Here is a 14,310-nt window from a genome sequence, read left to right as displayed (position 1 = left end):
CAAAATATATTTGAAAAAAAAAATTAACAAAAATCAATGGCAATAAATTGTGATTTAATTAATATCTTTAACTACTAAAATTAATAAGTAAAACTAATAATTAAAGAAATTAAAATTCCAAAACTTAAATATAATAACTTTAAATTAAAAATTTTTTTTAGCGAAAAATTAAATTTGGAACGAAATAAAAAAATCTAAAAGGTAATAAAATGAAAAATTCGAAAAAATAATCTTATTCAAAATTGTTCTCTTTCAGGACGCACACACACTTCAATTCGAAATTAAAAAAAAAAATCAGTTAAGTAAAATTCTCTAAAATGTAGTATTAAAAATTATGTTCTGCTTTCAGACACTTTCCTAAAATCGATAAAACTCAACGATTCAAAATTAAAAATGCTAACTAACTATACATCAAAATCAGGAAAAGGCTTTCAAAGGTGATTCTTCAAACAGGTGAGTAACTGCAAACCAACAGGGTGGATTAATAACAAGAAAATTTACATATCTCCCAAAAATAACACAAATGTTCTCTCTATTCCCCTTTTTACAGATACATACTGCTGGCATTTTAAATGAAAAACCGGTATTGCATTACCCCCTAATAAACAAAAACCAAAACGACAATGGAATTTCATCCACGACTCTTTTTGGTTGGCATATGTAAAGCTAAAAGTACACGGACGGACAGGTAAGTAAACACAATTTGGACTATTGAAACTATTACTATTGTTAATGATGGTATTTTCTTTTCCTAGGAAACGTCGCAACCGACAACTTAGCCGAAAACCATTCTGCGTCGTGACTTACGCTCCCCTTTTAGAATCGACGAACACCTGACCACATTTGTTCCCACCCAGACTTCATATATCCGTTTACGGACACGCGATTTCGGACTCTTTAATCGGACTAAACATCGCGACCTACACAAACGAACACACGAGACAAGATTGAAAATTGTTGTGGTCAAAAACATGAATTGGTAAACCTGGTTTCTCAGGCCCCATGTTGCGGGCGCCATTTTTGTCACAGCCCGGAGGCTACCGCCATCTGGAGGGAGGAACCGAGTTGCCGTAAGCTGGTTGCTGACCGGTGTTGCCGGCTTTTGGCTCAGTCTGTGGGGCGCGGTTCATTGACAACTCAGTCCTCTGGCAGCCGACAAAAAAACTAAACATTCAACCAGTTTTGGAGGACAGCACAAAGACCAACAGGTACGTATCACAAAAATTAATATCCACACAACTTACCACCCATATTGGCTTGCTGGCATGCCGTGGCCTGACCCTCCCCAACCATGGTGTCCCCGAGCCCATCAACTCGGGACACCCCAAATGCTACTCACCTATTCTTCAAATCACCTTTTCCTTCTAAAACTTATTTTTCCTCCATATTTAAAATTAATAAAAAAGCCAGTATTTCAGTTCATCACGTTATAAAAAAGGTATGATTTTATTGAAACTAATTCTAACAAAATATTTAAATTAAACCAAAATCCAAAAAAAACAACAACAAAAATTACAAAATTCTCTTTACTAATAAAAAAACAACATATTATTCTCTTTGCAGAAATGAATTATTAATCCCTCTGGAACCAGCTCTTTCTGTCCCTCGTCTATCTCTTTCATTTTCTGTCTCTCTGTCCGTCCGTCCAGGTAAGATAAGTATCGTATCGTCGACAAGTAAAGATTTCCGGTAATAAAATATATATTACTTATTTTTCAGGTTGCGACTCAATAACAATTATCCTTCAGTACCGTGTTTAATGGGAACTACATTAACCATAACAGTGGGGGACTGACTTCACCAGTCCAACACTTTAAATACAGTCCAAGGGTGAGCTCAACCTACCACTACGGGCAAAAAAAAACCGCCACAATTATCTCTACCCACTCGTTAACACAATTCCACCTAACACCCTACTGATACTAGCCAACTATCACACTGAAAAATTATATTCTATTTCCAGATGTTTAATGTACAAGTCCGTCCGTCCGTGAAAGTCTAAAACGTATCAGTCCAAGTTTCTGTTAGACTAAGAAAAACGAAAGCACAGTACCTGGGCGCTGTAGGATGACCAGCGCATAACCAATTACAATACCGCCGGAGATGATGACAATGCATGGAAATGGGTCAAAGGTCGCATACGAATCCTGCCTGCCGGGAATGCTTGGGCCGCAAACGAGGTGATAAATTGAGGTGGACTTTCGGTAAGTGTCGTAATAATTTTATTTTATGGTTATTTTCTTTAAATCGAAGTGTCTTCCTTTGTTACTTTTCTCTACAGGTTGCCTTTTTTATCTTTTAAAATTTACTTCTTTTATTACATTTCACTAAAGTTCTCCTTTTTCTTATTTCCTTCCGATTAGCATTTAAGTCTAACTTTAAGTTTGTTTTACTTTTCTCATTTAGCGCTTAACTTTAGTTATACGTTTATTTAATTTTTTTAGCATTTATGTTTAGCTTTTAACTTTATTTCAATATTTAGCGTTTACGTTCAATTTCAAGTTTATTTCACCTTCTTTTTTTAGCGTTTTAAATTTAGATTTAAATTTATAGTACTTAATGTTGGCAAATTGTAACACAATAAAGCCTTTTTTATAGTTCGAAATTAAATCATATCTTGATTTATATTGTATATTGTATGCCTTTACACTCTGTTCTTATTCACTTTCATTTGCCATTAATAAAGATATGCATTTGTTTACATTCGCATTCGATTGTCTCTCTTGTGTTTTTATTTAATCAAACTTCCGGAAAAGGCTTTATTTAACTTCAAACAAACAAACGAACCGCACTTTCTTTCCACCATCAAACGACACCACCTCACTATCTCGCGTCCAAAACCAGAATAATCTGACGCTCAAACTCCAAAATCCTCCATTATTCACGCTTTAAGGTGGAATTACATACCATGCGATCATGCGTGCGTACGTTGTACTCGAATGCGTTGACGAATACGATTCTTCAATTGAATTACACAGCATGCGCCGGAATACCAATGAATTTGCTGATTACATTCCTTGCCTCTGCGCTTCTTGTTATGTTTTTGGATTCCACACACTTTTTAATGTATAGGACTTTATGTATTTTAAATTCAATCAATAATTTTTAGTCAATATTTTAAATTGTTTTTCGTTTCTTGATTTGTTTACATGTTGTTTAATGTTGTCAGCGCACCCGACGCATTGAAAAGTTAAAAGTTCGTCAACTTTATGCGTCATATGCATACGTTACTTTTGTCGTGTGACTCAAACAATTGTAGTTATAACATTTTACCTTTTTTTGACAAAAGCATATAACGTACGCACGCATGACCGCATGGTATGTAATTCCACCTTTATTCGCCATCATCCCAAGCTTTCCCAGCCATTTTATCACCAAATTCCAAAACACCATCTAAACCAAATCATCTGTCAGACATCCTCTCATAGAGAATGTTTATTGGTGTCCATCATCTCTCCGTCTGCCTATTTCCTCCTGTAGCCAATAGATGGCGCTGACCTATCTAGTATTACCAATCTAACTAGGGCGCACATGACAAACAATAGTGATGGCGAAATACTTTCATGTACATTTCATACTTTTTCATCACAGTTGGCGATTGTTGCAGTGTCACTTATGACTCTGTGGTAGCAATGAGGATGAAATGGAACTTTGAAATGCTGGCAGGGTACATTAGGTTTACGACTTTTGCGACATACGTTTTATAATGTCGTAAACGCATGTCGCAAAAGTCACAGTTTGCGACAGGCCAACCCTGGTAGGGAGTAGAGGTGTGTACGTGAGTTATTACTTTTGCTCACGCACACTCACGACGGAAAAATCTTACTCACGCACGATATTGTTTGTTAGGACTCACGCACACTCACGAAAAGAAAATATATACTCACGCACGAAAATGTCGTGACTCACGGAAAATACCGTGAGACATGAAAAATATCGTGACTCACGAATAACTTTTTAGTAATTTACCTTAGCGACGTGTCTGAAAACATGAGCATGATTAAAATCGAGAGCGTTATTAAACTCTTAATATCCCAGATGTCACTAAAAATGTAAATGAATTTAACTCGTAAAGGCCGGTATGCACCTCTAGCGAAATTTTCGGTAGCAAAAATTTATTCAAGTCTACAACAAAAAAACAGGGCTGTGTACACACATTTTAAACCAGCTAATCGCTTTTAAAAATTGTTAATGTATGTTCCAAATATTCCTCAAATAAATTGTTTATTATTTACAGACCTTTTAAAACTTTTACGCACACAATGATTGTAATAAATTAAATGTTTGCTGCCAAAATATGCTTTTGAAAACACTGTTATTTTCATTAGAGGTGCGTACCAGCTTACGAAATTGAACGCTACTGAAAATTTCGTTAACATAAATAGCAATGCATTTCTTATGGGAATGAAATTTTTCGCTAGAGGTGCATACCGGCCTTAAGCCTTTTATGTCCGTGGGAGGGATTATTTTCGTGAGCGTGTTTTTCCGAAATTCGTTACTCACGCACACTCACGTCTTCGTTATTATTTTCGTGACTCACGCTGGTTTGTTAATCACGCTCACGCACACTCACGACGTTGCCATCAGCGTGACTCACGCGTGAATCATGAAAATTGCGTGTCACGTGCACACCTCTAGTAGGGAGAGATGACAAACCCATAAAACCCCTTTAGCTACGCCTATGCCATTAAGCAAATACCGACAATCGAAGCTATTCTCAAATGAAAAAATTGTAATCACCTGATAGCATGAAACTACACTCACAGAAAAAAGTCTGCTAAAACAGCAGTCGATGTCTGCTGTTATATTTTTGTACTTCAGGGCCAAGTGAACTACAATTTATAAAATTTTTAGGTTATAAATTTTTCCCCAAAGCATATTAAAAAACAAAAAGTAGTTTTTGGTATATTTTTGCCCTGTAATATACCTACTATCTCCTAAATACGATCAGCAAACATTTTGTTTGCTGTTATGCCTCAATTCGATAAATATTCAGATTTTTGGTCAAATACTATAGATATCCATAAAATATTGTTTTAATTATGTTAGGATAGCTCCTAAGTTGACATTTTATTTGTTTTAGCCAAAATAAAACATGTTTTAGTGTAATCGAGCTTAAAAAATAGCAGGAAATGTTTGCTATTTCAACAAACAGTGACTGCTGTCCCTTTTCAAGCAGACTTTCTGCTGTTTTAGCAGACTTTTCTGCTGTCCCTACTAACAAATTTCTTTGGGTGTACTTTCCTAAATATGCCTTGAAATTAAATCGTACAAAAATGTCTTTTGAAAGGAAAAGTTACCCGAATTCGAAGTAATAGATTTACACTTTTGAAAGTTGGTTTTGTTTGTATGAGAATACATTGATTTTAAAAAAGGTAAATAAAAAAGTTTTTATTTTTGGCCGGAGAATTCAGATAAAATTTAAAAATGTTACATTTTTCGTGACATATATTGTATACTTTGGACTCCTAATCGGCGGCAAAAACTGAAGTGACTTGCCTTTCGAAATAGAAGAATAATACATACTTAGTAATATATATACTTAGTAATAAGGTGTAATAATGTCAAGTTTTTGCAGTCCTTGATTGTAGTCCTAATTATTTTTATAATTTCTTTTTTAGGTAAATTTAATGTAATTCCTTATTTTGAGTATCCCTGTAACCGTATATGGTCATTTCGGCTTGGTTGTAAAATGAGTTAAATAAATAAAAAAAAAATAAATAATAAAATTTCTTTGGCTTGAAACCCGACAGAAAACTTTTGTATCAGATAAAGAAGCAGAGCATAAATTATCACGAAATCCTTTATATGAATTTATGCATGTTTTTTTTATTTACTTTCCTTCGTTGTTATCCAATTGAGAAATACAAACTCTAAAGATTTATTACGGAGGACAATATGTCTGCTTAGAGTTGGTGACTTGTGGAGCTAACTCGTTCTTCATCGAGATTCAACTCACCCAGAATGGCAAATCTGTTTTAATTTTCTCTTTCCTCGATTTGACAGGAGCCAAGCCTGGAAATATCCAGATTAAAATCCTTCCATCTTGACTGTTTGTTGACCGGGCTTTCGGTATTATCTTCCATAATATTCGAATGTTTAGGTTAGGTGGCAGCCCGATATATCAGGCTCACTTAGACTATTCAGTCCATTGTGATACCACATTGGTGAACTTCTCTCTTATCACTGAGTGCTGCCCGATTCCATGTTAAGCTCAATGACAAGGAACCTCCTTTTTATAGCCGAGTCCGAACGGCGTTCCACATTGCACTGAAACCACTTAAAGAAGCTTTGAAACCCTCAGAAATTACTATTATTATTATTGTTCTTTATTTGCTTTCCCATGCACAAGACCACGAAGGTCTCATATTCCAGCATGGGAAGTTTAAGATCATAATGTACAATGAAATAAATATTATATAATTACAATTTAAAGTTAACTTAAATAATTTAATCAAAAGAAAATCTATAAGCAAAATAACATTAGTGTTTGAGGACTGCCTGTTTTGACAGCCCTTGAATTTGTCCAATGTGTAATGAGACAAATTCCTAACCCAATGGTCCGACTTGGGTATGCGAATTGTATAAAAATATAAAATAATATTTTACCTTGAGTTGGGCCAACTTCCAACTTACGAGGCAATACACAAATGTAGTACTAATTATCTTCTCTGAATGCTGCAGAGATATAGTCAACTTCACTTCCAGTAGAAATTCAGTATTATCATGGAACACTATGAACTGCTACACTTAATATGTCTCTATGATAATGTTTATACTGATTTTCAATTTTGGATTATAGAAGAATTTCACTTTTGATTACAATAATCCAAATAATTTGAGTTCAACTATTGTTATTTTGTCTCCACTAAGTTAATAATTGACCCACAATTTTTACACTGTTTCCCATTCTGTACTGTCTCTGTGCACTACAATTTCCTGGCTCAAGATTTCACAAATTATTTCAGAATAATTTTCGAATTATTCTCACTGTCTCTATTTGAATACACTTTGTTTCAATTACTAAGAATGTCTCTCTGTGTAATTTACATATATCACACTTTCTGACCCGACTGTAATCAAACACGATTGTTCCACTTCAACACTTTCTCGAATATTAATATTTTATTTGCCAAACTTCAAACTTCTAATGATATAAAAGATGGGACAGTTATAAGATATGTACATACGTATGTATATATCAGCTATTGTTTACATTATTTACATGTTGATCATTGCCCCAAAGTGTTGCAAAAACAATAACGAAAATATTCTGGGTAAAGAATTGAGAATGACATTTACGATATTAGTAGTAGGGATGTCAGTATGAGATACAAAAAATAGAGATTGCATATTAAGACTTGGATTCAATAAAATTTCAAACAATTTTCAAGTTAAATTAAAATAAAATAAATATTTGAAGTTTCAAATACAAATGTTATACTAATAGCAAAGAAACATAAAATAACAATAAATCATGATGATTTAACATGCCGGGCCCCATTGAAACCCTTGGTTTCAATCAATTGGTAATTTCGCCAACTTTGTCACTGGACGTCTTAGTACATTATTAGGAGTCCGTACATCTGCAACTCTAGCATAACCATCAGCACCTGAGACAATGTTCGTTACACGTCCAGTGATCCATTTCATCGGTGGGACATTATCTTCATGGATGATGACCATATCGTTGACCTTTAGATCTTTCTGCGGGGTTTGCCATTTATGACGATGTTGAAGTTGAGCCAAATATTCTTTATGCCATCTGCGCCAGAAGTGCGATTTTACTGCAGAAATTCTTTGCCACGATTGCAGATGAGAGATATCTGAGTCAAAATGTGTTCTTTCTGGTAAACTGAGTAACGGGCAACCAATTAAAAAATGTCCCGGTGTAAGGGTTTGAAGATCATTGGGGTCAGTAGAAGCTGGAGAAATTGGGCGAGAATTCATAACGGCCTCTATTTCCACTAAAGCTGTGGATAATTCTTCAAATGTCAGACGTGCATTTGGAAGAGTGCGAAATAAGTGACCTTTCGCCGACTTGACCGCCGCCTCCCACAACCCACCAAAATGTGGTGCTCTGGGTGGGATAAATACGAATTGAATATGTTTTGAGACAGAAAACGATTCGATTTTTGATTTTGTTTCCTCTAAATGGAATTGTTTGTGGAACTCCTTTAACTTTGACTCAGCACCAATGAAATTTGTAGCATTATCGCAATATATCTTGGATGGGAGACCTCTTCGTCCAATAAACCGCTTGAGAGCTGCTATGAAAGCATCACTCGTAAGGTCGGAAACTGCTTCGAGGTGGACTGCTTTTGTCGCAAAACAGACAAAAACAGCTATATACGATTTGTAGGGCGTTTTTCCTCTAATTCTGAGATACGTTGCAATCGGGCCAGCAAAATCAACACCAACAACCTGAAATGGGCGAGAGCCAGATACACGATCCTTTGGCAAATTTCCCATCACCTGAGTCAAAAGCTTTGGCTTATATCGAGTGCAATGTATGCAGTTATAAACCACTTGTCTTGCTACCGAGCGACAATTGATGATCCAAAATTGTTGTTGTATTAATGACACCAGAGCTCTAGGGCCAGCATGGTAATTTGATTGGTGAAAATGATTTACCATGACTTTAACGAATGGGTCAGATTTAGGCAGGAGGAATGGAAACTTCATATCTTGGGGTAAGTCGGAATTTAGAAGTCGACCTCCAACACGAATTAATTCAACTCCATCTACTTCTTCTATGAAGAGAGCCAAAGACGATAAATGTTTAGATAAAGTCCCAGAGCTGGTTATTTGCTTAATTTCATTCGAAAAATAGTGACGTTGATAGCCAGTTTCACAATGTCGACTAGATAGCTAGTCGACCGTATTGCAGTCACTCGATTTCGAGTCAGATTTGGTTTCTCTATCTCGAGTGAGTTCGTTCGACTGCACATTACGTCTGTCACGTATGTATTACGCTGAACAGTAATTCTACTACTAAATTATGTTGGAGTAATGCAACCATGTTCATTATTGTTTGACATGTAAATTGTGGAAAACAAATATAAACAATAATAATCAACAAGAAAAAAAAGTTGGCAATCCTGAGAACAAGCAGACGTATATCTTAATAGCAGAAAACAATTTTTTATTTAATTTAAAAATATTTGGTAATATTGTTGACCCAGGCAATTCTACTGCAAATTCTGCAAAGAATATGCCTGGCCGTATACCACGCGACATGGAGTGTGATGTAGTAGAGGTAGAAATACCCTCATCAAACCAAATTCAACAAGTTGCCACAGCCGGCAACAATAACAATGAGCAGCAAATCATAACCCAATCTAATGACCGCAAAAGGCAGCGGCTTGAAAAAACAACACCATCTGATATTGTAATTCCCGACCTGTCGGAGAAATTAAAAAATTATAAACCTACTGACGAGAACAGGTTTGGTATCTTAGGAGTATTGGCAGATGTCAATATTGAATGTCCAGCACCAAGCACCAGCTCGCAAGCGTCAATTAAAAATAACACCAACAACAAAAATACACAGAAACCAAAATGGTGTTCTCCAATCTTCATCTACAATGTGAATATAAAAACATTAGTTGACACTCTCCGCAATACAATTCCAGCGTTTTCATTCAAAATTAAAAACATCAACAGAAACAAAAGCAAAATTTACTTTGCAGACACAAATGTTCATACATCGATGATGGCAATTCTAAAGGCCGGTACTATGTTCATTCTTGCGAAAAATTTTTATGGAAACCATTATTTCGCACATAGAAAGCGGCGTTTTTTTAGGTAGCTTGGAGCGCTATTTTACAGGGAGCGATATTGGATTAAGTTGGTGGTTGTTGCTTGTTTTTACAAAATAACATTTTATTTTTCCTTGGGCAATTGATCTGCTATTCCTTTGATCCTTTGTATAGTTTCGGAACAAAAATATGGTCCGCGTTTGATTTATAAACCCGCACAAATAGTTTTTAATAAATAAATTATTTCTTAATTTACATTGCAAATGGCGCCGTGCTATAAACGTCAGTTTTTCAACACGAAAAAACAAAGTATCACATATGGAAAAAATTTCGCAAATTTTTCGCATTTTTTGATTTTGTATGGAGTTTCAACGCGAAAACCGAACAGAGTACCGGCCTTAAGAGAGAAAAATATCCATTTTTATTCTTTCACACCGAAAGATTTGAAACAAACTTCTCTAGTACTAAGAGGACTTACATCTGACACTGAGATTAAAGAAATAAAATCTGAAATAAACAACACTGTTCCTGATACTGTGGCAAGCATAGTCAAATTTACAACCCCAAATTCCATTAAAAACAACATTGATACCGGCCTTTTCCTTGTATCTTTATTTCCAGGGAAAACATTGAGTGACATTTCCAAAATAAACAGTTTACAGAGCCAAATTATTCAATGGGAAAAGCCAAAAAGAAAAGGAACAGACGTACAATGTCGCAGATGTCAAAGATGGGGTCACACTTCAAAAAATTGTAACTCGGCTTACAGATGTGTAAAATGCGACCAAACTCATAACCCAGGTGAGTGTCAGAGAAGACGAGAGGACAACAATGAACCCTTCTGCAATAACTGCAAAGAGCCTGGACACCCCGCAAACTGGCGAGGTTGTCCAACATACAAAAAATATGCAGCGGCTAGAAAACAAAGGCTGGTCAAAGCGGCTGAAGAACGTACCTTAGCAAGAAACAATGTCCACAAAGCGATTGGCATGTCTAACGTTATCCCAGACCAAAGTTTTGCCAGTCTTTTTCATTCACGTCCGGTTCAACAAAATTCAACAACATCAAAACCTTCCATCATTGAACAATTTATGAAGTTGAGTTCAATTTTTCTGGAGTCTGAAGAGCTGTCAATTGAACAGGAGGTAAATATCTTCCTGTCTGAATACCTGAAGATGCAAAAATCTGAAGCCAAAGCCGAATTTATTCGTATTCTGAACAAAATTAAGAATAAATATGGACCATAGATCCATAAATTTCTTAACGTTCAATATAAGATCACTGGTTGATCGCAGTCGTCAAATCGACCTTAAAAATACTCTATTTCACAATAAAATAGATATTGGGTTCATTCAGGAATGTCACCTGAAAAGTAAAAAAAGAGTGAAATTGGATGGTTACAACTTTATATATGACTACTCACCATTGGGTGTTGCTGTTGTTTTAAAAAACACTTTTTTTTATGACAAAGTCTTATTAGACAATGTTGGCATCAAAACTTCTCTCATAAAAGTTGAATCGTCTTTTAATAATTCCACAAAAAGATACTTGTTTGGGTCTGTTTATATACCTTGTAATCACCCTGCTCAGCAACTTGAAAATGATTTGGAAAATTTACTTCGGCTTTGTCAGGATTACGATGCTTTTGTACTCGGTGGAGACCTCAATTCAAAAAACCCCGCTTGGGGGGATACCATCGAAAACTCAAATGGCAATATACTTTTCAATTGGCTGGAGAATAATACTTTAGATATTACCAGATTATGTGATTCATCGCCCTCTTATCCGAACGGCTCCTCATATCTTGACCATTTCTTAGTCAGCTCTCAGCTGATCAGTGGAAACATGACGAATCTTCAAATATCGACATTATCATCCTTTTCAGATCATTTCCCACTTAAACTTAATTTAAAACTGCAACATACTGACTTTCTCCTCAGAACTCCACGTAAAATTACATCATATAAAAATACAAACTGGAATAATTTTCGCCGTGATATGGACTCTGCCTCAAGTAGATTGTTGCCTCAACACAACAATAATCTAGAAAATACCGAAATCGACAATTTAATAAATGAATTCAATGAGGCATTTAAGGTAGTACATAACTCACACTCACAACAAATAGAGATCAATGACAATAAATTCCCGTTGTCAGAAAGGACAAAGAAACTATTCAAAATTAAACACAATTGGCAGAAGCAATTGAAAAACATCTTCCATCGTACTGGGAACAGAGTGAGTAGCGAATATATCATTATCTCAAAGCAAATCCAGCTGTTAAAAATAATAATAAAAGACTCTGTTAATATTGAGCAAGCGGAAAAATTTAATAAGAAATTACAAAATATCAAACCTGGTCCGTCCGCCTTTAAGGAAATATACCAAATAACGGGTAAAACAAAATCTCCATTTTGTAGCCAAATTATTATCAACAATGATATTTCAAAGAATCCCAACGAAATAGCGTATAATTTTCAACAATACTACAACACAGTCTTTCAGAGAACAATACCCATACAACCAGTTTCAGATTTAAATACATAAGTACCCGCTTATATTGGCGCCACAACCTCACATATATACTCATTTGATGACGAATTCAGTGCATCACAAAATCCAGATAACCTCCATTTCACTAATATTGAGCGGATTAGAAACATTATCCAGAATATAAATAATAAAAAGTCAAGTGGGATAGATGAAATCTCAAACTTTATTATAAAAAAATTCCCCAGCTCATCAATAAAATTACTTACATGTATATTCTACCATTGTATCACTAATGGATATTTTCCTTCTGTTTGGAAAATTGCAAAAATCTTGCCGATTAAGAAAAAAGCTGATAGTGTTGAACCGGCAGACTTCCGTCCAATCTCCCTCCTGTCTAACATTGGAAAATTGTATGAACATGTCCTAAAGGAGAAAATAGAAAACGGTTACATAATTGATCCTATTCCAAATTTCCAATTTGGTTTCAAAAAGGGTCATTCCACTCAACACGCACTTTTGAAATTCCACAATGACATAATTTCAAATCTCAACAACAAAAAATGTACTATTGCTATAGCACTAGACATCCAAAAAGCATTTGATTCCGTTTGCCATATCGGAATATTGTATAAACTTGTTGAATTGGAAACAGACCCATTCATTGTAAAAATACTTACCAGTTACTTTACGAACAGAAAATTCTCCGTAAACATTCAAGGGATATCCTCCAACCTAGGAGAAGTCAATAGCGGGGTTCCTCAGGGCAGTGTTCTGGCCCCATTATTATTCAACATTTTCCTGAGCGATTTTCCACACACTCATGCGGACTCACAGACAATTCTCTATGCGGATGATTGTCTAATCTACGCCCATAGCACTTCTCCAGCAGATGCTCTACGCAAAGCCACATATCACCTGCAACTTATCAGTGACTTCTATATACAGTGGGGAATAAAAATCAATGCTTCAAAATCTGAAGCGATATGCATACGAAACGCTTCTGGCAAATGCCCGAGGTTTGTAGTCCCGGAGAGCAAAACACTCAAACTGACATTAAATGGTATTGAAATTCCCTTTGAGACAGAAATAAAATATCTTGGGATCACATTTGACAACTTGTTGAAATTCAACACACATGCACGATCAACGCTGAAAAAGACGAAACGGGTACTTGGATCTTTCTCCTACATATTGGGAAATAAATACTTGCCTCAAAAAACAAAACTTCTACTTTATAAAGTAGCTATAAGGCCAGTATTGATATATGGATTTCCAATCTGGTTCACTATCTCCCCGATAGTGGCTAATGAATTGGAGATCCTTGAACGAAAAATATTAAGAAAATGCGTCAGCAAGCATTACCAAAGCCGTGATAAAAAATTTTCAAATACTTACATTTACGAATTATCTGGAATTCAACCACTTTGCAAGTACGCCCTCAACACTCAACGAAAATTCATTGAGCGGTTGCCACACATGAAAATGACTTGCTGAGCACAATATATAGCACTGACGAAAACTCAAATTGGTCTGACTCAAAATATCTCTCATCTGTTGCCATCATCAACGAAATTCTTGACAATGAACCAGCTAATCATAACTTGCCACAGTTCTACCAGAAGACGACTCCTGGAACACATAAAGGATAAATAATATATATAAATTAGTTTTCATTAACCTAGTCATAAAAAAAATAATAATGATATGATCACTTATACACTTCACTAGACGAATTTAAAAGTAAACAAATCCTCTCAATACTATGTACCTGAATACATTCTCGATTCAACTGTGATATTAATGTAGAAATACTTACCTTTATTCCCTAATTGTTACTGTATTAGCATTCGTCGCTAACATATAAATTGTTATCTCGTTTTAAGTGTTTTTTAGTTATAGTTTATTAATTAACTATTTATTATTAACACAGACACTAACGCTCTGTAAGAAATCGTAAAGGCCAATGAGCAAGCCTTATCTCCATTCATCTAATGTGCAATGTACGCACAATCGATAATTTATTATCAAAGCAAGTTGCTATCCTACTAAATAACCG

The 14,310-nt window shown here is 35.3% G+C and overlaps 1 protein-coding gene across 1 annotated transcript; it reads right to left on the bottom strand.

Moving 5' to 3' along the window:
- Positions 1–7,518: 7,518 nt before the first annotated feature.
- Positions 7,519–8,637, bottom strand: LOC142230878 (uncharacterized). The gene has a single exon (XM_075301500.1). The coding sequence runs from the start codon at positions 8,635–8,637 to the stop codon at positions 7,519–7,521; it is 1,119 nt and encodes a 372-aa protein (XP_075157615.1).
- Between the last annotated feature and the right edge of the window lie 5,673 nt (positions 8,638–14,310).

Source organism: Haematobia irritans, chromosome 1 (genome assembly GCF_050003625.1).
Source record: "Haematobia irritans isolate KBUSLIRL chromosome 1, ASM5000362v1, whole genome shotgun sequence".
Taxonomy (NCBI): domain Eukaryota; kingdom Metazoa; phylum Arthropoda; class Insecta; order Diptera; family Muscidae; genus Haematobia; species Haematobia irritans.
Note: the sequence above shows the minus strand (reverse complement) of the source record. Positions and strands in the feature narration are given on the sequence as shown.

What these genes read in the sequence shown, in the direction of transcription:
- LOC142230878 (XM_075301500.1), bottom strand. Translation starts at nt 8,637, where the DNA reads ATGGTAAATCATTTTCACCAATCAAATTACCATGCTGGCCCTAGAGCT.